Source organism: Gekko japonicus, unplaced genomic scaffold, assembly GCF_001447785.1.
Source record: "Gekko japonicus isolate JY-2015 unplaced genomic scaffold, Gekko_japonicus_V1.1 scaffold2602, whole genome shotgun sequence".
In the NCBI taxonomy this organism is placed as follows: Eukaryota; Metazoa; Chordata; class Lepidosauria; order Squamata; family Gekkonidae; genus Gekko; species Gekko japonicus.
In genome coordinates, this window is record NW_015168732.1 from 66628 (window position 1) to 92699 (window position 26072).

General features: G+C 41.8%; 1 protein-coding gene across 1 annotated transcript in view; it reads left to right on the forward strand.

The window, feature by feature from the left end:
• The window catches only part of LOC107114165 (protein cornichon homolog 3), a 152923-nt gene that overhangs the window by 43709 nt on the left and 83142 nt on the right, over positions 1-26072 (forward strand). The window contains exon 2 of the mRNA XM_015415602.1: positions 24654-24722. Within this exon, the coding sequence (XP_015271088.1) occupies positions 24654-24722 (69 nt within the window). The remainder of the gene's footprint in view (positions 1-24653; positions 24723-26072) is intronic.

Sequence of the window (26072 nt, forward strand, 5' to 3'; positions counted from 1 at the left end):
TATGCTTTTAGTTATGCTACTAGCTTATGTTGGGCCATAAATATAGCCATGTCAATTCTTCAAATTATTCTGAATAAATATAAAAATAAAAATACAATTAATGACATTTTATAAGTAGCCTAATTTTAGAGTAATTTTAGCCTAAAATATTGGTCAACAAACCTGGTATCAGAGATTTCATTAGGATGTGTGTCACCTCCATCAAAGGTAATGATCAAGTTGCAAGCTGCTACAGTTACATCATTATATAGTGAAACCTGAGATGATGCAATCACTCAATTGCATTGCACAATACTTGCCAAGGAAGAAATTACAAGGTTGGAGGGGGTGGACAGGAGAGAGAGAGAGAGAAAGAACAGCGTGGGGGGGAATAACAAGCTCAGCATAAAAAACTATAGAATAACAGGTATAGATGTTTTCAAAGACAGCAAATCCAATCCACTTCTTCATTCAGTCCTAGGGGAGCCAACGTCTGTAAATAGTGAATCCAAAATAACTCTTTTCTGGAGCACTCTGCACATATTTGGATTAGTAGTCTGAACTGTCTCTATGATCCAGAATTTCAGCTGTTTTTCGGTATGGCCCAAGTCCAGAAAACGATTGACAAGTGACGCGGTCCATTTCTTTAATCTGATGCAGCTGTTATGCTCACCAATTCTTACTTTCGCAGGTCTTGATGTTTACCCCAAATACATTTTTTCGCATGGACATTGGATACACTAAATAACTCATTTGCTGTTAAAGTTACAGAATGTATTTACAAAAAAAAGTTTTTATTCTGGCCGTATTTTGAAAGGATTTTTTGGCCTCAGCACAATTACATATGCAACAACTTCCACGTGCAAAAAAACCACTAGGTATTTGACTCCCCCTCATGCAGCTGGTGTCCTTCACTTCAGGAAGCCTGCTTCTAACCAGTACATCTCTGAGATTTTTTGCTCTCCTGGCTGTGAACAAGGGAGGATTCTGGCATCTAGGGATGTTAGATAAAAGGTGCCAATATTTGTTTATAATAGTCTGTACGGGTTTAAATGTGCTATTATAAGTTGAGGTATAATCATCCTATTTATTCTCTGATTGCGAGCTCTAGGGGTGAGTAGAGATGTTCTGGATGTATTATAGACTCTATGATAAGCTCTTTTTAAGTTTCTAGAAGAATAGCCTCTGTTAGCAAGTTGATTCATTAAAATGCCTGCCTGTCTCCTAAAGTCCGTGTCCTCAGTGCAATTTCGTCTCAATCTTAATAATTGGGAGTAAGGTAAATTCATTTTAATGTGTCCAGGGTGGAAGCTATCCATTGTTAAGTAAGAGTTAGCATCAGTGGGTTTTCTGTAGACTTCTGTTTGTATCTTATTGCCTATCCTTCTTATTTCTACATCTAAAAATTGTACCTTATAATTATCATATGTTAATTCAAATTTAATTGTGTTATGTATCTGATTTATATATTGGCCAAATTCAATCAAAGATTCCATTGTACCATTCCAAATCATAAAGATATCGTCCAGGAATCTTTTATAAAAAATGATATGTTTTCTGTAAAGATTATTGTGTTGGAAAATAAATTTATTCTCAAGTCTATCTATAAATAGGTTAGCTAATTCAGGTGCAGATTTACATCCCATTGCTGTACCTGAGACTTGCCATAAATATTCTCCCTGGAATTGAAAAAACCTTTTCTTTAAGCATAGTTCAGCAATGTGGTAGAGGAATGTTGTAGGGGGATGGGCTGCCCCATTCTTTTATCTAATACTTCCCATAAAACATCCAAGGCCTCATCTTGTGGAATGTTAGTGTATAAAGACACTACATCTAGGGTAGCAAAAATCACCTCCTCTGTCTGTAATTGTAAATCATTAATGTGATTGAGGAAATCCATGGTATCCCTTAGATAGGAGTGTGAGGTTTCTTGTGAGCTGGGTGTCAGCTAGTGCTGCCATATAATGGAATCTGGAGGGGGTGCTTGGCCTCCTCCTCTTCTCATTCTCTCCGCTCAACCCCCGCATCTCTGCTGTCTATGTTATCTGCCTAGTGGCCTTGAAGGGCTGCCTCTGCCTAGTATGCTTTTCCCGCTGGGAACATAGCTGCTGCTTTTAGCCCGCGCTTACAGGTGCTTGCTTATTGGGCTTAACACAACAGGGGGTCTGGTTTGAAGGTGGTATAATTGTAACCACCGTTTTGGTACCTGTCATTCCTGACATGGGGGTTCATGGTATCTCCAGTACTAACCTCAATAAACAGTAACCTATGAAGGAACGTTGCTGAGTGTTTGGGCCTGACACTGGGCCCAGGTTTTGTGACACTCAAGAAGTCTTCCTCCAGGCTGAGTTCCAACTGGTCAAGCTGTCCCACAACACTAGTTGGCCAATCCAATGTATGGCGAACTATGTAATTTGACCAATCAGGTATGTTGCTGACCAGATGACCTTAACCAATCAGGTGTGTTGCCATCATGAGACCATGTAATCTGCAGCTGTATAGAGTCTAATTGCAGTTGTACAGTGCATTTCTCTTACCCATGGGTCCTTGCACTAACGAGATTCCCTCCCAGTTCCTTTGGTCTTGAAAACACTAGGCCTAATGGTCTAATTGGCACCTGGGGTGACTTATCTTCTTTCTTTATATGCAGTCAGCATGTTCTCAGAGAAAGAGAATCTGGTACAATTTTTTTAGGCCTCAAGCCTGAACCTAGGGATGCCAGCCTACAGGTGGGGCCTGGGATCTCCTAGAATTACAGCTCATATCCATAGTACAGAGATCAGTTCCCCTGGAGAAAATTGATGCTTTGGAGGATGGACTCTATGGCATTGTACCCCACTGAGGTCCCTGTCCTCCCCACGCTCCACCCTCAAATCTCTAGGAGTTTCCCAAATGGCAACCCTAACATCCCATCCCCTGCTGGTGGCCAGGGGGGACCTGAAAACCTTACCTGAACCAATGTTTCTGAAGGGACAAGAGGCTGGTGGGTAAGCTAGTCTCTTAACAGAGCAGAGGACTGAGGCTACAATTAACCCACTATAGGTGGCCATATGGCAAGCCTACAAGATCAGCAGTTGAAATTCAGAAAATAATAGGCCATCAGCCATGTAGGATCTAAGCTAATCATATATGAGATGCAAAAGATCTAGTTCCAAAGCACCACCAGCTAATATGCAGAAGGGCTGGAGATCGGCTGCATAGCCCAGGCAGGCAAATAGGTTTACAGAGACCAAGGGTGTGGAAGTGTTGCAAACTGATGGTCCATCCGGCATGTTTTTCCCCCCAGTAGGAGATATCTCAGTCTGATAAACAGGCCCTGGAACTGTGGCTTCAATGGACTATCTGGGGTTCCATTGAATCCCTTGGTAGCCATCCCAAGTGCTGAATCAACTGATTGGGCTTGTATAGATAGTGTCTCTAAATAACACAGACTGCAGATTCTTTGCTTATTCTTTTGGCACAGGAGGTAAGATGCTGGAGCCTGTTTGCTGGGAGTCCTAATTTGAGATCTCTGATGCCTTATGGTAGTAAATGAATGTGAATATTGCAGAAGAGGAGAAAGGAGAAATGAAATTAAGTTCTCCCATATAATCAGAATTGCCAGTAGTATTCAGCATGCTAAAACATAACTGGCCTATATGTGGATTTATCTCACTTCTGGTTAAGACAGAATAATGGGACTGGCAGAGCTATATATATTTATATTTAAGATTTTTATTAATTTGCATAAGAAAGGGTAAGGTAGGGATGGGACAAGGTATGGGTTATGACATCTAGGAAACAGTTGAGCACAGAGAATCATCTAACAATTTCAACCACTTAGATTGAGTTCTACAAGCAAGCTTACATAATTCCTTTGTTTAACAGATGTTTTCTAATTATTATGATTTATACATTCAAAGTCTCTCTCTCTAGTCTTTTGTTTGGGTCCACATATAAAATGGTTTCCATACAGCTTCCAGCTCTCGGTTGTCATGGTCTTTTAGCCTTTCCGATAGAATGTCCATTTCAGCAACTTCTAGAATCTTTTCAATCAGTTCATCATCTGTTGGCACCAGGTTCATTTTCCAATATTTCGCATTAAAAATTCTCGCTGCTGTCACTACATATACAATTATATGTTTTTGTTTCTTATCTAAACATTCTGGTAATATATTTAACAAAAACAATTCAGGTTTATATGGCACATTCAACTTCAATATTTTCTGCAACCATTCATGAATCTTTTCCCAGTAATCTTTTGCTAATACAGCAGTCCACCACATATGATAAAAACTACCCTATTTATCCTGACATTTCTAGCATTTAATAGGCATTCCTTTGGTCATCTGTGATAATTTTTCTGGAGTTATATACCATCTATAAAACATTTTATAAATATTGTCTTTAAAATTAACCTTTAGTAATTTTTATATTATTTTTCCATATTTGAGTTCACGCATCTATCTCAATACTATAACCAAAGTTTTGCATCCACTTAACCATTGAGTCTTTTACCACTTAATCTTCCAGTTTCAATTGCAAAAGAAATTCATACATTTTCTTCATCAACTTATCATTTGTTTCTAACAATAATTTATCAAGACCAGTTTGTTGTAGGTAAAAACCCTGGGGTTTATCTTTTGCAAATCTAGATTCTAACTGCATTCTCATTCACCAACTTGGGGTAAAGCCCTGAAGTTTCAATTCTTTATCTGATTTTAAAGTAGCATCTGGCCTCAAAAGATCTTCATATTTGGGCAAACTGGCACAATGTGCAGGCAACGGGTATGTAAAAGCTTCAGTCGGGGAAACCCATCTTGGAATCTTCTCATAGATTTGCTATCAAATCTTTCCCCACACAGTCAACAGAGATTTTTGAATAAGATGGTTTGAAATATACTTATGCTCTTTCGCCTTTTGATACCACAAATATGTGTGCCAGCCAAGTTTAAGGTCATGGCCTTCTATTTTAAGCAATCTTTCATTGTTGAGCGCCACCCATTCCTTAATCCAAACTAAAAGACATGCCTTATAATAGGACCCCCAATCAGAGAGGCCAAAACCTACTTTATATTTAAAATCTTGCATCGCTTTTAGGCGTATCCTAAGTTTTTTGCCTTGTCAAATAAACCTCATCACTATCTTGTTCAGTTGTTTGAAAAAGGACTGTTTTAATACTACCGGTATTGTTTGAAATAAAAACAAAATTCTAGGAAGTATATTCATCTTGAGCCATTTGAAAGAATGATATGAGTGATTTATACCAAACAAAAAGTGAAGATAAGAATTAATAGCGACTTGACATATTATATTTGGATTGAAGGTAAGGATGCCCCCTTTCACTGCTATTATATATATTGACTTTGGAAATAATGAATGAAGTAGTGAGGAATAATGATCAGATAAGAGGACTGAAGGTGAAGGGAGAAGAATATAAGATACAAGCATTTGCAGATGACTTGGTGTTTATATTAGAAGATCCAATAGACTCAATTGATCACTTAACGACTATTTAGAAAGAATATGGTGAAGTTGCAGATCTAAAAGTTAATTGGGATAAAACTAAAATTATCTGCAAGAATATTCAAACAGAGAAAATACAAGAGCTCCTGCAAAAGACGCAGTTCAAGCAAGAGAAGCAAGTTAAATATTTAGGTATCCTCATGTCAAATAAAACCAGTACTCTAATGGAAGATAACTATTTGAGATTGCTCAGGGAAATACAGAAAGAGCTGGAAAAATAGGATAAATTACAGCTTTCATTGATGGGTAGGATAGCTGTGATCAAGAGCTGCTTCTTGATACTTCCTGATTTGGTATTGTCACCAGTTGGAGTATTATCTGCAGGTGTCTGGAGTCAGGTGTGGAAAGGGTTTAACCGTTACACTATACTTAAGACCTAGCCTATTATGAAACAATGGTTATTGGCAGTATAGTAAAAAAACAGATCCTGGTTGAATTTGATATTAACTGTGTACCTTTATGTTATGGTCCTTTGTCAGGTTCCACAGTTCTTGGATCTATAGCTCTTCAATAACGTATAACCTTTCCAATAAGCGTGTACTCAGTTGCTGGCTGTGGAACCTGACATCCTTAAATGCTATTGTGTATTTTTAAGCCTTAAGGTATCTTGGTAATTCTACAATGCTGTCTAGACAGGGAACTGCTTTTGGTGAACACACTGCTTGTTCTTTTCTTGTCAGTTTTAAAAATGTGTCCCACCATATTTTAGGCAGCATGTCAGTTCTATTGGTGGGGTTCCAAAATCACAAATTTCAAAGACAAGAAGTACAATAGAGCTGTAATATTTGTTCTGTGGAATTTTAGTGGATGTGCCAATCTGTCCATTTTACCAGATGGATAAAAAGTAGTGGTGTATTCAAGATGAATTCTTATTCTGTGCATGGCTGTAATGTGGCACAGTTGAAGGTGCTTATTATAACCTCAATCAGTCCTAAATGGCTTAGGCACAACATACCTATTAAAATGCTGATACCTTCTTTTTTTCAGTTGTCCAAATTCTCAAGGCAATTTTCAACAATAAAAATGAGACAGCCAAATAGAGATGCCAGTCTCCAGGTGGGAGCTGGGAATCTCTGGAATTACAGCTAATCTCCAGACTACAGAGATCAGTTCCACTGGAGAAAATTGATGCTTTGGAGAGTGGACTCTATGGCATTGTACCCCACTGAGGTCCCTGTCCTCCCCAGACTCCAAACCCAAATCTCCAGGAGTTTCCCAACCTGGAGCTGGCAATCTGATGCCCCCCCCATCTCCAGCCAGAGGCTGGGGGGAACCTGGAAACCCTACAAACTTTGTTGTTGTTCAGTCGCACAGTCGAGTCCGACTCTTCGTGACCCCATGGACCAGCTCCTGCCAGGCCTTCCGGTCTTCCGCCGTCCTCTGAAGTGTGCTCAATTTCATGTTTGTTGCATCTATGACACTGTCTAACCATCTCATCCTTTGCCATCCCCGTCTTCTTTGACCTTCAATCTTACCCTACAAACTACAGAAGTAAAAAATGCAGCTAACCCATAAAGGCCATAGCTTGCTTTATCAAATTAATACTGCTACATTGAGACCTAAAGAGCCTCTTGCTTAGAGTGAAAGACGAGAGTGCAAAAGTGGGCTTGAAGCTCAACATCAAAAAAACTAAGATCATGGCATCCGGCCCCATCACTCCTTGGCAAATAGAAGGGGAAGTCGTGGAAGTAGTGACAGACTTCATGTTCCTGGGATCCCAGATCACCGCAGACTGTGACAGCAGCCATGAAATTAAAAGACGCCTGCTCCTTGGGAGGAAAGCCCTTCTGCCGGCGCATCCCTGGCTCCTGCCCGAACTGCACGTGCTCAGACATGCGCAGTTCAGCGGCCTCCTGTCGCTGTCTCCCTGGTCTCCCCGTCATCTGATCGTGCCGGGGAGCAATTGTGCGGCAGCTCATGGGATCTGTATGATCCCGCCGCCAGGTGCCTATTTTGGTGTGACTTTTAATTGCCACACTTTTGCCCAACTTTTTCCCCCCATGTGGCAGGGACCAGAGATAAGAGATTCCTTTGCCTTAACAGAAGTACTCTGAGGGAGATTCTAGGTTCAGAAAGCCACAAACTGCTTTACACAGACCAAAGTACTGGAAGACAGATTTGGCAAGGGCGACTGGGACGTTAGGCTGAAACTCCCAATCAAGCCAAGTAGAAAAGTGTTATTGCTTCTTAGGGAAAAGAATAATAATTCCTGCCAGTAAAACAGGTTATGCTCTGAAGAGAACCCAGGGTCTGTAGTAGAGGGAATAAGCTGTGGACGCATCGGGAGTTAGTAGAAAGCTATAATTTCTGAAAAGAGAAACCAGATTTCAAAGGGGGAAATCTAAAAACTCTAAGAAAGAGCTATTCTCCAGGAAACGCTATTAAAAAGCTGTGTTTTTACTATAATATACTAAGCCAAGTAACTCTCACTGAAAAGAACTAGAAAACTCTGAAATTAAGCTACAACCACACACTCTTATATATTCTAAGTTCTCAAGTCTGTATATATTATAAAGTTTTACTCAGCATTTCTAAATCTTGATATCTTCTCTCTCTATATATATAGAGAGAATACTTGAAAGTTCATGAATTAGGTTATTAAGACAAAGAAGACATACACGCTACCTAAGAGTGACTCACTCACTGAGGGGAACTAAAGTTTTGGTGGGAAAACCTCCCTGGGAGTAGGGAAGAGACAGGGGTCCATCATAGCATACATACATATCTACATCACAGAAACCATATAATTCCAGTTTTGTTCCATCTATACTGGCTTCCACTTTGAATCTGGGTTCAATTCAAGGTGCTGGTATGGACCTTTGAAGCCCTGTACATCTTGGGACCAACATATCTTAAGGGACCACGTTCTAGAATATGAACCTATTCACTCACTTCAGTCATTTTTGGAAGCCCTGCTGCAGTTGCCCCTGCCATCTGAAGCTAAAAGGGTAGCAACCTGAAAAAGGGTTTTCTTGGTCATGGCACCAAAACTTTGGAATTCCCTCCCCAGGGAGATTAACATGTATCCTTCTATCAGTGTCTTGTGCCAGTGGGTGAAGATTTTTTTTGTTTCACTTGGCATACCCCCAGTAATGGATATTGGCCCTCCTCCCTGGTTCTGAAGTTATTTGTTTATGTGTTTTTGTTGAATTATTTTATAATTTTAATGTCATTTTCAGTTGCTCTAATGTTTTATGTGAGCCACCTTCGGGACTTCTTGCTGGAGCAAAATGTGGACCTGGCTGGCATGATGGAGACTTGGGTGTGAGATGGGGAGACGGTAGTGCTCTCCCAACTGGCTCCACCTGGGTGCTCCGTCCTCCACCAGTCATGGACTAAGGGGCCGGGGGGGAGGAGTGGCTCTGTTCATACAGGAGGCTTACTCCTTCAGGGCGCTCCTGCCATTGATGCTCACGGGCATAGAGTGTGCTGGCTTCATGTGGGAAGTCAGGGAGAGTTTGGCTATCTGGTTAGTGTACTAACCGCCCAACGCACCGGCTGATGGCCTCTCATCCCTGGTTGAGGCCATGTCAGGCTGGGCATTGGAGTACCCTATGTCCTGGGTGACTTCAGTGTCCATGCTGATGATACGTCCTCTTCACAGGCAGTGGACCTGGTGTCGTCCATGGCAGCACTAGGACTCTCCAAATATGTAATGGCCCCCACTCACCGAGCTGGTCACACGGTTGATTTGATCTTCGCGGTGGGGGTGACAGTGGACCGGATTACTGCTACAGCAGTTCCATGGTCAGACCACCATGCCTTGAAGGCCCATATGAACATTGCACCCCAACCCTGTTTGGGCACCGAGTGCATTTTAGCTCACCTGCAGAGCCAAATGGACCCTCAGCTGCTTCAGATGGCCCTGTGGAAACCTATGCCCCCTGGCGGCTCATTAGATGAGCTGGTCAAGGATTGGCATGGCCAACTCTCGGCAGCCATTGATGAGATCACTCCCCGATGCCCTCTATGCCCTCACTCTAAGTAGGCTCCTTCGTTTACCCAGGAGCTGTGGCTGATGAAATGAAGGCTCAGATGACTAGAGAGACTGTGGCGTGTTGCCCGCGATGAAGCAACAAGAGCATCTTATAGGACATATATGAGATCCTATGAGATGGCAGTCTATGCTGCAAAGAGAGAGTTCTATGCAGCCACAATTGCATCTGCAAGCTCATGCCCGGAACAATTGTTTAGAACTATTTGGTCATTAACTGATCTGCCACAGGGCAGGCCAAATGCTAGGGAATTAGATATTGGCTGTGAGGCTTTTGCAAGCTATTTTGCAGATAAAGTCTTGTCTCTCCACCATGATCTCCCTGCCACAATTGAGACAGTGAACAAACTCGAGGCCCCATGCACATCTTCTGGTCCTGTTCTGGATTATTTCAGTCCACTCAGTCTACAGGAAGTTGAGAGACTGCTCTCTAAGGTACGTCCAACCACGTGCAGCCTTGATCCATGTCCTTCATGGCTTATAAAAGCTGGCTATGAAGGGTTTCAAGGTGCCCTTAGGGATATTATCAACAAGTCCCTCACTCAGGGACTGTCCCTGGGGGCACTCAAGGAGGCAGTGGTTCACCCTCTCTTTAAAAAACCATCCTTGGACTCGACCGAATTGGCCATCTATTGGCCGGTTTCCAATTTGCCTTATTTGGGGAAACTAATTGAGAAGGCGGTGGTGATTCAGTTGCAGGGTTTTTTGGATGACACTTCCATACTAGATCCCTTCTAGTCCAGCTTCTGACCAGGCCACGGGACAGAGACAGTACTGGTCGCCTTCACGGACAACCTTCAGAGGCATCTGGATCGGGGCGGCTCGGCAGTGTTGTTGCTGTTAGACACGGTCGACCATCAACTAGTGATCCACCACCTTACCAACGCTGGGATTCAGGGGTCTGCCTTGCAGTGGCTTTCCTCATTCCTTCAGGGTCGGGGACAAAGGGTGGTGGTAGGGGAATAGATGTCCCAAAGTCACCCGCTTGTTTGTGGTGTACCCCAAGGGGCGATACTTTCCCTGATGCTATTCAACATCTACATGCGCCCCCTTGCCCAGATTGCCAGGAGGCATGGGCTGGAATGTCACCAGTATGCAGATGACACCCAGCTCTCTCTGTTGTTGGGCGGCCAGTCTGGCTCTGACCTGGAAAATCTGGACCGGGCATTGCGGGACGTAGCGGACTGGCTGGGACGGAGTCGACTGAAACTAAATCCGACGAAGACGGAGGTCCTATGCCTGAATCGGAGCGGTACGAGGATAGGGGTCTCACTTCCAGCCTTCGGTGGGGCGCCATTGGTGCCAGCTCCGAGGGTCAGGAGTCTGGGAGTGCTCCTGGATGCTTCCTTGACAATGGAGGCCCAGGAAGCAGCCACTGCCAAGGCAGCCTTTTACCATCTACGGCTGATTAGGCAGTTGGCCCCCTTCCTCGAACGCAATGATCTGGCGTCAGTGATCCATGCAATGGTCACCTCGAGATTGGACTACTGTAATGCTCTCTACATGGGGCTGAGACTAGTGTAACACTCTCTACATGGGGCTGCCCTTGTCCCAAATCTGGAGGCTTCAGCTAGTGCAGAATGCAGCAGCCAGGCTGTTGTTGGGTCTCCCCATGCAGGAGCACATTCAGCCTATGCTAAAAGCACTACACTGTCTGCCTATAACATACTGAATCCGCTTCAAGGTGCTGGTGCTTACCTTTAAAGCCCTTTATGGTCAGGGGCCTATCTGTCTGAGGGACCGCCTTTCACCATATGTTCCCCAGAGAGCACAGAGAGGATCCCAAAACCGTCTGGCCCTTCCAGGCCCTAAAGACGTCAGACTGGCATCAACTAGGGCCAGGGCATTTTCAGTGGCAGCTCTGCCCTGGTGGAATAAGCTCCCGGAAGACCTCAGGGTCCTGTGGGACCTTTTACAGTTCCACAGGGCCTGCAAAACAGAGCTCTTCCACCAGGCCTTTAGTTAAGGAGCTGCACCCAACATACTAAGGCTCTGTGCCCAATACCACCACTGACTGCCTGAACTTCACCGACTTTAAAATCAAATACCGACTACATTTATTAGTATGTTGATGCTGCCCTGCTTTCTCCATCATCATTTAAATTGTTTACTAGCACCTTATGTTGTGTTTTTATGCTTTTACTTATATTGTTGTTTTAACTACTGCATTTTATGTAAGCCGCCCTGAGCCTGCTCCGGCGGGGAGGGGGGGATATAAATCAAACAAATAGATAAATAAAAATAAACAAACACATGGAATTCACTGCCACAGGAGGTGGTGGTAGCTACAAGCATGGACAGCTTCAAGAGGGAATTGGATAAACATATGGAGCAGAGGTCCATCAGTGGCTATTAGCCACAAGGTATAGATAGGAACTCATGGTTTGGGGCAAGTGATGCTCTGTATTCTTGGCACTTGGGGGGGGGGCAACAGTGGAAGGGCTTATATTTTATTTTATTTTATTTATCCTTAGATTTGTATCCCGCCCTACCCCAAAGGCTTCTAGTGTCCTGGCCCCACTGATGGACCTCCTGATGGCATCTGGTATTTTTGGCCACTGTGTGACAGAGTGTTGGACTGGTTGGGCCATTGGCCTGATCCAAGATTGGCTTCTCTTATATTCTTATGTTCATATGATTGCTCTCTTTAAGTATTTGAAGGGCTGTCAGAGGAGGGCAGGGAGCTGTTGGCAGCAGAGGATAGGACTTGCAATAATGGGTTTAAATTAAGGGCATGAAGGTACTGGCTGGATATTAGGAAAACCTTTTTTACAGTAAGAATTGTTCAACAGTGGAATCGACCACCTAGGGAGGTGGTGAGCCACCCTTACTGGCAGTCTTTAATCAGCGGGTGGACAAACAGTTGTCTGGGATGCTCTAGGCTGATCCTGCATCGAGCAGGGGGTTGAACTAGATGGTCTGTATGGCCCCTTCCAACTCTGGTCTATGATTCTATAATTCTATGACTGCCTATATACCCCTCAGAGGGCATTAGGCTCATCTAATAACAATCTACTGGTAGTCTCTGGCCCCAGAACGGTCCAGGTATCCTCGACTAAGGCCAGGGCCTTTTCGGACTTGGCTCAGTTCTGCAGGGTCTGTAAGTCCAAGATGTTCCACTAGGTGTATGGTTGAGGACAGTGGCGGCTAGGAAGTTCATTTGGCCTCCCCAGTGCTGGACAACAAATCTCGCTGTACTAGCTACCCCCCTCAGTTATCCACCTTGAAGTTGTTGGGGCACCATCTGATGTGATCCATTAGACTGATTTTTGGATTGCAAGGGTTTAAACTATGATGCCAGTTTTATTTTGTTGAACTGCAATGTATTGTATTGAATTTGATAGTAGTGTACTGAATTGTACTGAATTGTTGGAAGCCACCCTGATCCCTGCTTGGCAGGAAAATGAGCGGGATGTAAATCTGATAAATATATAATGGCTGGCAGCCATTTAACCTTTCCCGGGTGATCCCTGCCCCCTTTCTCCCAACCTTTCCCAGGCAATCCCCCCTTTCTCCTGGCCCCGGCGAGCCATGGCTGGGAGCAAGTCCCTTCCACATCAGAAGATTTCAATTTTATTATAAGCAGATGACATGGTTTTAATTTCTCTTACCCAAATTGGATTAAAAAGGCTGCTACATCAACTTGATGAATACTGTAAAGAGGAGACTCTTAATATAAACTATAACAAGACCAAGGTTATGGTCTTTAGAAAATGGCCCAAAAAGTTTTCTTGGAGTATCCATGGAATGGCTATTGAGCAATGCAGGTCTTTTAAATATTTGGTAGTGACTTTTAGTGAGACTTTCAATTGGAAAATACATTTGGATACTGTTAAAGCTTCTACAAAAAAATATAATAGGTGCAATTCTGAGATTTTATCATACCAAAGGTGGATTCCTTGTAGATCCAGCAGTAAAATTATTTACTCATAAGGCAATCCCCCATCTTCTTTATGGCGTAGAGGTCTGGGGCTGGAAGGACCACATAATCTCCAGCCTGGAATCAATTCAAAACTTATTCATCAGATGACTCCTTGCCTTGCCCAAGGGGACCCCTGCATCCCTAATGAAGGCAGAACTTGGTATGCCCTCAGTTAGGGCTCGTGTCCACCTTGCTTTACTCAAATCCTTGAATAAAGTTAATACTGCCTCTACCAACATATTTAGCAAACAATGCTTTCAATTAATGTCACATAGAGATACATCCTGGTCTACATGTTACAACAACATACTTGCTTACTATTCTATTCCAGACGATTTGTTGGGGGCTCTCAATATTGGCACCAACTTATGAAACTGAATCTATAAATGTGATGCTTGATTGGACAGTTTTACAATCTCTAGGTCTAAATTCTCCCCTTGGTTTAAGTTATTCAAAAGAGATCACAATAGATCTCCTTACTTAGTGAATATTACATCTCAATATCTCAGAAAGGCACTTACTTCCTTATGTTTTCAGACAATGCCGACGGCTCTACTCATGGGGAGATACTCTCAAATACCGCTGGCCTTACGTTCTTATATATGTGGTGCCTCAGTCCCAGAGGACATTCTTCACTATATACTATTTTGTCCTATGTATACAAATACCGCTGGCCTTACGTTCTTATATATGTGGTGCCTCAGTCCCAGAGGACATTCTTCACTATATACTATTTTGTCCTATGTATACAAAAGTTAGATCTACATTTCTTGGTAATCTGCTAATAGGACAAACATTTTCTTCTGACATTGACAAGCTGGTCTTCCTATTATCTGACACTGATCCCCTCTTCAGCTATAAAGTGGCTCTTTTCACCTTGGCTGCCAAAAAAATCAGGGCTAAGACTGCAGCTTCAGAAAATTAACCTTTTTATGATTAACTGGATTTATTATTTTACAGTTTTACTGTTTATATCTGGTCCGTATTTACTTGTGCGAAAAACTTTTTAATCACTGTTTTACCTGTGTATGATTAGAATTATTTTCTTTTTATTATTCTTTTTATTATTTTATTAGATATATTGTGATGGCCTTTGGCTATAAACACAATAAATATTCTGGTATTCCCTTACAGGGTGGTCCCCACCCCTTTTCTCCTAGCTGCAGCAAGCTAAGGCTGGGAGAAAGGGGCCTGTTTTGGTCTGTTTGGTTTTGGGGTTCCGTTTGTGGGCTGCTGCGAATAGCCCTTTTTAGGTCCATGCCCATCCCTAGTATTGTACTGCTAAACAACCAGAATCTAATCTAAACTAAAGAACTGGATAACATGACCAGCTGGCTGATGGGAAGAATCTGACATTGAAGAGACTGCTGAGTTTTAAAGGCAGTTAACTATAAAGACAGAGAGATCAGCACTAAAATTTTACTCCAGTGATGTGACTGTGGTAAAATAATTTTGGGAAGGTTTGTGACTCTATTCCCCCCAATACAGTTTCATTAGGAATTAATTTTGTTCAATTATATAGCAATAGTATGATTGCTATTATATAGTTTTTTGTAATTGTTGTCTTGTTTGGAAAATAGCCATATTCTGTAGACAAACATAAAATAAGGAATCCTTATAATTTAGAGTAAAGGTGCTGTGCTTGAGCCTGATCTGGAAATTGTAGCTAGTGCAGAATGTGGCAGCACGCCTGCTGACGGTGTCGCCTGTGTGGGTGTGCATTCAGCCAGTGCTATGCCGACTTCACTGGCTGCTGATTGAATACCAGATCCAGTTCAAGATCATGGTTTTGACTTTTAAAGCCCTTTGTGGCCTGGGATCATCATACCTGCAGGACTACCTCTCCCCATATGAACACCAGAGAGCTCTGCATTCTTCTGACCAATGCCTCCGGGTGATCCCCGGCCCGAGGGATGTCCGCTTAACCGCAGCCAGGGTGAGAACTTCTTTGGCCCTTGCCCTGGCCTGGTGGAGCATGCTTCAACTTGAGATCAGGGCCCTGCGGGACTTACTACAGTTCCACGGGGCCTGTAAAATGGAGCTCTTCTGCCAGGCCTTTGATTGAGGTGGTGGACATTCAACCATTCTGTCATTCCCTGTCCATGGTCCTCCTCCCAGTGCCCTTGCTGTTAGGGGTATTATTTGGGCACTGGAGTTTCATGGAGTACCTGCTATTCCTTCCCTGACCTGAGGCAGGGTTTTTGCTATCATCTCTTGTTGCCATTTATTGTTTTATTGTCTGATGGTTTTACGTTGTAAGCCACTGTGAACCCACTTGTGGGGTAGGGTGAGGTATAAATTAAGTAAGTAAGTAAATCAATAACAAAGCAAGCCTGCCATTCAGTAGGCAAAAGACTGGGCCCATTACACAATGTATCTCACTATAACTCAGTAACAGTGAAAAGTGTGATAATATTATGGGGATGGGGTTTTTAAGTATCCTAGCAAGTGGCCATTGGCTCCTCTACCCACTCTCCATTGTGCAGTTTTTAAGATGTCTGAATGTAAAATGTAAAAAGGAAGACTCTCTGACACACTCTCTCTCTCTGTCTTTGATGCGGAGTCATGAATGAAGTGCAGAGGGACCCAGATTTACTGTCTATATATACAAACAATAATCCAGTCTAATAATTTGAATATATCTGTGTTAAAAAATAAACATAAGCTTCTTATCTGACATGACATATTTAATACCAAAAAATGCAATAGGAAAGATTCACGAAAAGTACCACATTAATGAAGAATGACTGAAAACCATGACAAATTACTAATTAGCAAAATGAATACAAAATGAATTTACTGATGTATCATCCAACATCATTAAATTATCATAATTACATGAATAAGAAATTTTCTCAGTACTTGACAGTTGCAGTCCATAGTGCACGATCGCGAAACACTTCAGTCCTCCATCTTAGCCAGACCGGAAGCCCTCTCTCTCTCTGTCTTTGATGCGGAGTCATGAATGAAGTGCAGAGGGACCCAGATTTACTGTCTATATATACAAACAATAATCCAGTCTAATAATTTGAATATATCTGTGTTAAAAAATAAACATAAGCTTCTTATCTGACATGACATATTTAATACCAAAAAATGCAATAGGAAAGATTCACGAAAAGTACCACATTAATGAAGAATGACTGAAAACCATGACAAATTACTAATTAGCAGTAAAAATACAAAATGAATTTACTGATGTATCATCCAACATCATTAAATTATCATAATTACATGAATAAGAAATTTTCTCAGTACTTGACAGTTGCAGTCCATAGTATAATATAGCCAAGATGGTCCTGTCTGTTGCGTGTAAGATGGTCACTATTTTCAGCTACTCATAAAATCCAAATGGGTGGCCAGCTTGAAGCCTGTTTCAGCATTCACCCTTTCTGAAAGTCAGAACTACTGCATAACCATCAATTTCCTCATTTGTGCAATAACTCAGTAAACAGTCTTCCTGTTTCCAACCAAACTGATTTTGGAAGGCTTTGCTGGTTTCAGAATCTGGGATTGGCTTTTGGGATTCTTTACTGAGTTATTGCACAAATGAGGAAATTGATGAACGGTGAATTGGCCACCCGTCAGCCGGATCTTGCAAGCAGCTGAAATAGCTGGACTTTATGAGCAGCTGGAAATAGTGAGCATCTTACATGCAATAGACAGGACCATTTTGGCTACATTATACTATGGACTACAACTGTCAAGTATTGGCAGAATTTCTTATTTATGTAATTATGATCATTTAATGATTTTGTATGATGCGTCAGTAAATTCATTTTGTATTCATGATACTTAATAGATCACATCATGCCAGCATAAGTGCTTCATCAGATGCTTTGATTTCTCCTCTTTTTTTAGATTTTTATTTTTAAAAACCTGCTCACATATCTCCTATATGCATTCCCCTTTCTTTCTGTGTAAATACAGCATTAACTATTCAGCCTCACTTTAAGAAAAGAACAAATTGCAGGAAAAGAAACCCATTTGACTGCTTATATAAAATGATTCATGAAAATAAAGCTCTATGTAATTTTGTTACGATAAGTGGAACATTAGGGCATGATTGTTCACTTCTCACTATGTCAGAGGATTAAGCATCACACCTGCTCCATGTAAATTCCTGCAGTGATGAGACTTTGATGCAAAGGAAGAGATGACAGCTGTGTCAAATATCCCCTCTTAACTGGGAGTCTCAGGTTGAAGGAAGCTGTTAGCTTATGCATTTTCTTAATTCTTGGGCTATTGCTTGGGGTTCCCCCCCCCCTCTTCCACATTGGAAAAAAAATTCTCTTGCATTTTGTTCTGCAGTAATGATTAAAAAGCAATGATCTGGGCCAGAATAAACTGGTAATTATGTATCAAATATTTTGCACCAAATATATAGGGTTGACAAGGCTCACCCCCGAGAGATTCTTCTCTCCGTCTTTTAATTAACTAACTTACTTGATTTATACCTTGTTTTTCTCCCCAGCAGGGACCCAAAGAAATTTACACCATTCTCTTCTCCCCCATTGATACCAGCAGGTAAACAGACTGCACTGTGGTTTCTCCTGACTGTTTCTCTCCTGGTCCTTTATTTATTAAAAACATTTCTGTGCTGCCTTTCCACCGAAATAAGGGTCCCCAAGGTGGTGAACATCAAAATATTAAAACATTTCATAATTAAGTGTGTGTGTGTGTGTGTGTATGCACACATAACTTCAAACCAAGGGGGAGGGCCAATAACAGTTCATAGGGGGCGGTGCTCATCTCGGTTTCCAAGCCATAGAAGCCAGTGCGGTCCGAAGACATTTCCATGGTCATGTAGCCAGCATGACTAAATGCCGAGGCGCACGGAAGGCTGTTACTTTCCCACGAAAGCCGTACCTATTTATCCACTTGCAATTTCTTGCTTTCGAACTGCTAGGTTGGAAGGAGCTGGGACAGAGACGGGAGCTCACTCCGTCATGCAGCACCTGGGTCTTGAACTGCCGAACTACAGACCTCCCGGTCTGCAACTCAGCATCTTAACCTCTGAACCACCGTGGCCCCCCCTTATTCCTAAGTACAGATATAACAAAGACAAGTTGTCATTATTCAGTAGTGAGCAAAAAACACTTTACACATGCCTTGAGGCATTCTTTTGCACTTAGTTATTTCACAGACTGCAAGCCCAAGCCCTGTGCTGATGCACAGGTTCTGGAACACCTATCTGATGAGCTGTGGCTTAAGCTTTGACAAACAAAAACGAACAAAAAAGAGTCTAACTGCAATGCTGGGTATATTCTCATAGGGAAAATGACCTGCATTTGCAAGTGGCATAGTGGCAAACAGCATCCAATACCTTTTCTTGTTCAATTTCTTCTCTGAGAATATTATTCACACACATATTGCTTGCTGACACTAAGACCAGGCTGCATCCTGGCATCGAGTAGTAAGCAATTAAGAAAAATGTTTCTAAGTCACATTGCCAGACTGGATGATTGGAAAATTGACTTGCAAATCAGTTCTAAACATTTTTTCATCATGAACAAAGTGCCTTCTCATCGGAAGGGGGTGAAACCTGGGAAGTGACATCACTTGACTTTTGACCTGGAAGTGACATCACAGGACATGACATCACAAAAGTCTCCTGGCTCCACCCCCAAAGTTCTCAGATATTTCCTGAGTCAGATCTGGGAATCCTACTGAGAACTGATGAGAGGCCACCTTCCTTTGCAAATTATACCAGCATTTAAATGATTGTGAGAGGAATCCTGGTTTCCCAAACTAATCATAGTTGAAGTCTACCATATTCATACATTATGTCTCAGTGTTACTACTGAGTCACACTTCTGTAGTGGGCAAAAATGATTACTAATTCTATAGGCACAGGGAAACTTTGGTATTGATCATGTATTCAGAATCTTTCTATGTTCACTCATTAATACTGAGCAGAATGTCTTTTAAAAAATATTAAAGAGGAATCATATACAAAAGTGTGAAGAATACTTTGGGAAAGAATCAAATTCTGAGTATGGGGGACAATAACTAGGGAAATACTATATCTTGATTATAATAATTGTAAGCAAACCATATTACTTAGTGCTTAACTTACAGCTTGCCATAATTAGCTCTTCCTTTGCACAGTGCTTTGACACTCACCTTTGTTGTGCAGATTGAAATCTTTTATCATGAAACACCAGATGGATCACAGTGGTATCAGAACATAGTCAGAATGGACTAGTATTCACCATGCTATTCAGCTAGGGCTGCCAAATCCCCTGGGGGGGCGGGGGTTTGCCCGTTCTAGAGGCCCCCAACCCACTGGCCTGGATCTGGCCACCAGTGCCTATCCAGGAATCATGAAGCTGAATGCTAGAGTATCCCTCGACAGCGTGCCTGGCATCATGATGTCACTTCCGGGTGATGTCATCATAGTGTACGAAGCTCCCGGAGACGGAGCTTCGGATCCCCACTGGATGCCAGGTAGGGACCTGGCAACCCTATATTCATCAGTAATTGGCACCCTTGTGAACATTCCCTGCATGAAATGAAAACAGCATGGCTGCATAAACTCTTACATATTTTTAAGGGGAACACATCTGGTACTTCCAGCTATCCTCTTTTGTAGCATTCTAGAGTTGAGGAGTCAGAGTCAACTTGTTTTTTGCCTCTTGTGAAAAAAACAGCTCAACCATTTTTAAGATCAAGTTTGATTTTAGTGTCAACAACTTATAAAGGCCATCCATTAACCAAGGGAATAAGATGTTAAGTTAATTCTTAGATGTTCTAGCATTTCCCAAACTTTTCAAGCCTGTGGCCACCTTTAGAATTTTGAGGCATAGTAGCTGGGACCATTATAGGGTTGCCAAGTCGACTTACCTGCAAAGTGGGGGGATTCCTGGCTCTGTTGGGAGTCTCCCAGCGTACGCACCACGATGACGTCACCGGAAGTTGGGGGCAGGGCACCGTGACTCGAGGAAAACCCATAGAGTTTTCCCTCGATTCACAGAGTGTCCCCCCCACAACATGGCCAGCGTGATGATGTCACCTCCGGGTGATATCATCACGCTGGGGACGCCCTCTGGCAGGGGGTGGAGTTCCCCCTGGGGCCCGATCCGCCGGCAGCGGTTAACGGGCCTCCTGGGCAGGAATTTACCCACCCCCAGCAGGGGCTTGGCAAGCCTAGACCACTACAAAATGGCTGCCACAGGAGGCAAAGCCAAGCATATATACACACTCAAGAGGAAGCAGGATGGTGAAAATAAACACAAATACACAGAAGATGATGACCAAGAGGTGAAAGAAAGCATAAAACACATAAAGCAGATGACAATTACCAAAAGGGCATAACACACACACACACAAACAAGGTTACTAAGTGGGGGAAAGGGATGAGAAAACATATGCACACAAAAGAAGATGACTGGGGTGGAGATAAAACACACAAGCATCCCATCTAGGAAACCTCTCTCTATTGAGCAGTGGGGAGGATCCAAGTGAAAAGCCCCTTTATTTACATGAAGGCAGCCAGTCACTGATCCTACCTTCATAATGGCCCTTTCCTGAAATACTTGGCAGGCATCTGGGGAAGTACCTGTGGGTTCCATGGTGCTCATGTGTCACGTTAGGGAATCTTGTTCTAAGCTATCTATTGTAATGACGATTTTCCTTTTTAAAAAATTATTCACCTGAAATCTTAATTATTCATCTAAAAAACCTGTGGCTTAATAAATTGTTTGGATCCCACAGAGGACTCTATAGATAGAAGGGGTTTCCAACCATTAGTGGAATGCGATTTCCTTGCACCCCCCTCCTGTTGTAGTCCAAAATGCTCCTGAAATGCAGCTTCTGTGTGGCAAAGGATACCCAGGAACAGCAGGAGGAGGGGTTGGAGGTCTGCTATAGGAGGGGGGAGTTGGCAAATTTTTCACCCCTTCAGTCCACAGAAATCCTTCATGCGATTCAGCCCTTCAGTCTTACTTTTAGAATCTTTTGCGTTTAATGACATGAAACATCCAAGACAAAGACACTCCTTGCAGATCCCAGTAGCACAAAACCCTAAAACACAACTCCTCAGTTTATCCAACCGCATCAAACAAAATCCAATCCTCTTATTTTTTCTAGAATAATAGAAATAGGGTGAAAACCAGTCTCTTTCTCATCTAATACCTTCCGTATTCAAAGCTACCTTTTGTATTCAAAGCTGTCATTGTCTGGGAGAACATGTAAGCTATAAATATCTTAATTGTTGCTCTGTTGAAATAGACAATGCCATTTTAGAATCTTTAAACGGTGTGTCACAGGGATGCATAATCTGGAATTCTTTCTATGTGGACATGCACTTGAAGCTAATGAGTTTGGATGAAATGTATACTGCCTCAGAATATGGTATTATGTTCATAAATCAATGTAAAATGTGAGGAGCAAATTACATGTAATACAGAAATACATATAATGCAGGTCTGATGGGCACTCTGGCCAACAAATAGGTATTTAGGACCCATTTTGAGAACAAAAGAAGCTATTTTAACCACTTTCGTTTTTATGGAAAGAGATACATGAAACAGTACAAATAAAGGGATGAATTTCAAATAAAAACAAAATAAAGAAGGCAACAACTATTTTACATCAGAGAGAAACTATCAAACTGTTGAATAGGAGTACAAATTATAAAGCAAAATATGTATTAAAATTGTGAATTAATACATGGGATCAAACATTACAGTTGTACATACTGGGAGTTTACCAACTGCATGTAGAGCCTCCTGATACATGTGGTCGCCATGTTGTGTATATACATGGGTAACACATGTACTTACCAAGCTTGTACAACTCTGAAACATGTTGATGACTGGATTTTTCACAGTTCCTACCAAGGTTGTATGTTCATGGTAAATGCAAGTGTTGTCCATGTTCAAACAACTTGGTGACCATCCATATTGGGAGTACCATGAGTAGTGTGTTCTCCTAATATGTGCAGTTAGTAGCCATGTTATGCATGATTGAAAAGGGCTTTTAGCGTGCATTCTTTGGACTTTCTGTCTGAAACCATTTAGATACTATCATTATTTGTTTTGTACACTCAGACAAAAAGGTATGTGTAAAATTTCATACGCAGAAGTATAGATTTTTATCTAACGATATTGTTAGGAAGCTAGAATTAATAACAAGATTTCAGTGTACGCATCAGGGTAAAAAAATTACATCGATTTCCTTATGTTAATTTGCAACACTGTTTTGTCAATGCATGAGAATTTCCATGTGCAAAAATGCACAGAAAAAAGAATGAAAATTGGTTTTTAAAGATAAAAATGCTTTGATATCTATTAGAATTTATGACACAGATTGATTCTACACTAGCCACATAGTCTACAATTGCTCATTCTGTTTATTCAGTTTTTAGGGGAAAAACCCTAGGTGATGTCAAAGTCAGCCTGTTGCATTCTAGTGTTTTCCGTGTTGTTTTCCCATCCTTTTCTAAGTTATTTTTTTTTAAACCTTAAGATTCAACTACAGTGTCAGACTGCCCTGTGTAAACGGTATTGAAGCTTCCCAGGGCTACATTCTCTTTAAATTTTTGCCCCTTTCTTCTCTTAGCTTGATTAATATTCTGTTCTCTTCAACATTCTTGAATTGATTTTAAACTCACCAGGAATTTCCTGGAACCCTGACAGCTGCTTGCGTTCCCAGGGAAGAGAGCCATAAAATGCACCAAGAGGTCAGAAAGAGCAGAAATTTGTTTCCACAGAGAGATACCAGGAAGGGCAAGGTGGATAGATGTTGTAAAACATGTTCAGGGTATTCAGATCTGTAGAACGTGCAACCTTGGTTGATTGAAAAATCAAGGTTCACCTTCCCAAGTTGGAGTGAGCTCCGTAAATCTGGATTGGGTAAGGCAGGAAGGCTTAAAAGGTGGATAGCATCCAGTTAGTATTGTTCAAATCCTAGGAGGTGGATTCCCCTACATGAAGCAGGTGAAAGTAAGGATCTGCATTTGCTCCATAGACATCCAGGGAGGGATTCTAGAGGTAAACCTTATGTATTATTTAGTTTAGCTTAGTGTTTTCCTTAGATCCGTAAAACCAGTAGGCATGATAGCCATTTCCACTTGTTTTGTGCTCTAGCTGAACCTGTAGCAATAAAATTTTCCTGTTTAAGAGAGTAGACTGTGTTTCCAGCTCCTCCTTGGGTGCCTTAGTCTCTCACATGTGCTTACACACATACACAGGGGAAGGGCTGAAGTAACTGGTAAACTCTGCTCTTTGTACTTGCTCAGAGGCAGCCTTTACTAGTGTTCCCCAAGTCACTGATAATGTGGGAGGCTGGATTTAACTTGGGGTGGTGGCACGAAGAAGAGGAGCACATGCATATGAACATGCTACACTCATGTAAACGCACATAAACCTAGGATGGGTTTATGACAGTATTTAAATACTGTTTTGCACACATTGTACCGTTATGATAATTTATAATATAATTTTAGAAATTAGCCATGACTTTGGCTGGCTTTAGAGTAAAAAGCAGTATTTAAATCTCCATCTCCCCAAAAGAACAGAAAGCAATAATTAATAATTGACAGCACAATCCTAAGAACACTTTCCTGGGAGTAAGCCCTATTGAATAGACCATAGTAGAGTTCAGAGTAGACCTGCTTAGGATTGCTCTCTTAGTCATAAATGTCCCAACACAATCAACTGTTTGATAGAGAAGAGGAAGTAATGAATTAGGCTGAACACAAAGGAACAAAAAGTAAATGGGACCTTTGCTGAATGGGACATTTTGAGGGAAGAAATATAGTAGGATCTGGCCTCTCTGTGTGGATTTTTATGAGGGGTATGCATCTGTATTAAGTGTTGTATGGGCCTCCCACCCCTTACTGTTTACAGCCAAATGGGGAAAAGATAGTCTTCAGTGATGGAAAAATTCATAATATAGAACGGTCCTTAGCGGGTACAGTCCATTTGCTGCTACTCTATAAATACAGGTGGTCTTCTACAGTTTTTCTGTAAGATGCAATTACTGGTAGTTGGAGAAGATTTCTTCAGTGTAGGTCCTGAAATATGGATTTTGAGACAACCAGCCATTATCACCTTTTTATTTGCTTAGTATCCTGCTATGTGAAATGAATTTGTTGAGATCACATCTGTGCTGGAACTAATCCATATAAAATTTATTATAGTAAAATAGGAGTAAGTTTCCTTCAAAAATAAGAGAATGAATTTTGTTGGTCAATAATGGTGGAACAACTTAAATTTGCAATGTTTGAAAAAAAAATTTCTCTTGCAGATAATTGCATTTGATGAATTAAAGACAGACTTCAAGAGCCCCATAGACCAGTGTAACCCAGCACATGCGGTATGTTCTGTTCTGATATTTTGCAATAACTGTGTTTTGATTTTTTTAAAAAGCTAAGATACCAGATATGATTTTTAAATAAGGATGTAGGGTTGCCTAAAACTGACATGAAGCTAATTTTAATGTGAAGAAATTATGTGGTAATCCTTTGTACAATTATTTCTGATTCAGAAATGATGGAATGGAAAAGCAGAAACTAAGGGCTGATTCACACAACCCAAAATGTATTCTGCTTGCAAGGCAAACTGAATGCATACCGTACACATCTGGTCACACTGAAACTATCAGCTATTTATTCTGTCTCTCTGTCATGAGAATGTGTTTTTCTGGGTAATAATGTGAGTGACAAATACATTTTGGATGTATGAATTAGTTCTAATGATTTCTCAAGGCGGTCTGTGTCCTCATTGTCCTACCACTGTGAACCAAATAAAATAAGGCAGGGCTTGTGGGCATGGGGTGGTGAATCAGTGAATATATAAAACTGCTCTATACTGGTATTGGTGCAATTGTGCCATGATGCACTCTGAGGGTGCATTCAGATGCGCAGCTAATCCCACCATTATGCCGGCTCAAATTTGATCCCAGTCTTTTAAATCCATCCTCACACGACCAGACATCCCCCGGGGGAATCGCCTTACCGTGTGCTGCTTCCACTGTGGATTATCTAGATGACATCCACTGAAGGAGGCATGTGCAGTGGAGTTTTAAAAAGAAACTTTTTGCACATGCGCATAGGCGTAATATTGCAGCCTTGTTGATCAGCGCATGTGCAGAATCAAGATTTGTTTAAAAAATGGCGCCTGTTCGAGATGGTCTGATGTCAGGGAACGCGGGAACGATCAGACAGGGGCAAGTCCACGATTGGTCTGTCGGAACCGAAAACTCCAGATTTTAACTAGTGCCTTTTTAGCACGGCTCCGAAGTGCAGTAAAACGGGATGCTCATAGAAGATGGACGTTTCCCAGATGTTGATGTCTGGGTGAGGTACTCGTGCCTCATGCGGATCTAAAGAGCCGTCTGAACACATCCTAAGTGTCAGTGGCTCTCCATGGTCTCCAAGGTCCATCCACCATGGTACCGGAGATTCTTTTAAATGAAGATCACAAGGACAGAACCGTCTACATTGAAAGCATATGTTCTACCACTATGCTATGGCCCCTCCCCCACTGTGTATGCATATCTGTGGGTGAGACTGTAGCTCAGTGGGGATAAATGTAAGCAACCCATTCATAAATACAGGCTTCGCTGAAGCCTCTGCCATAGAGCATCTGCTCAAAAATAATTCTGTCAGGGAAAAATAGCTGTGTGAAATGGTCCATATGTGGCTCATAGTAAGCAATAATGTGT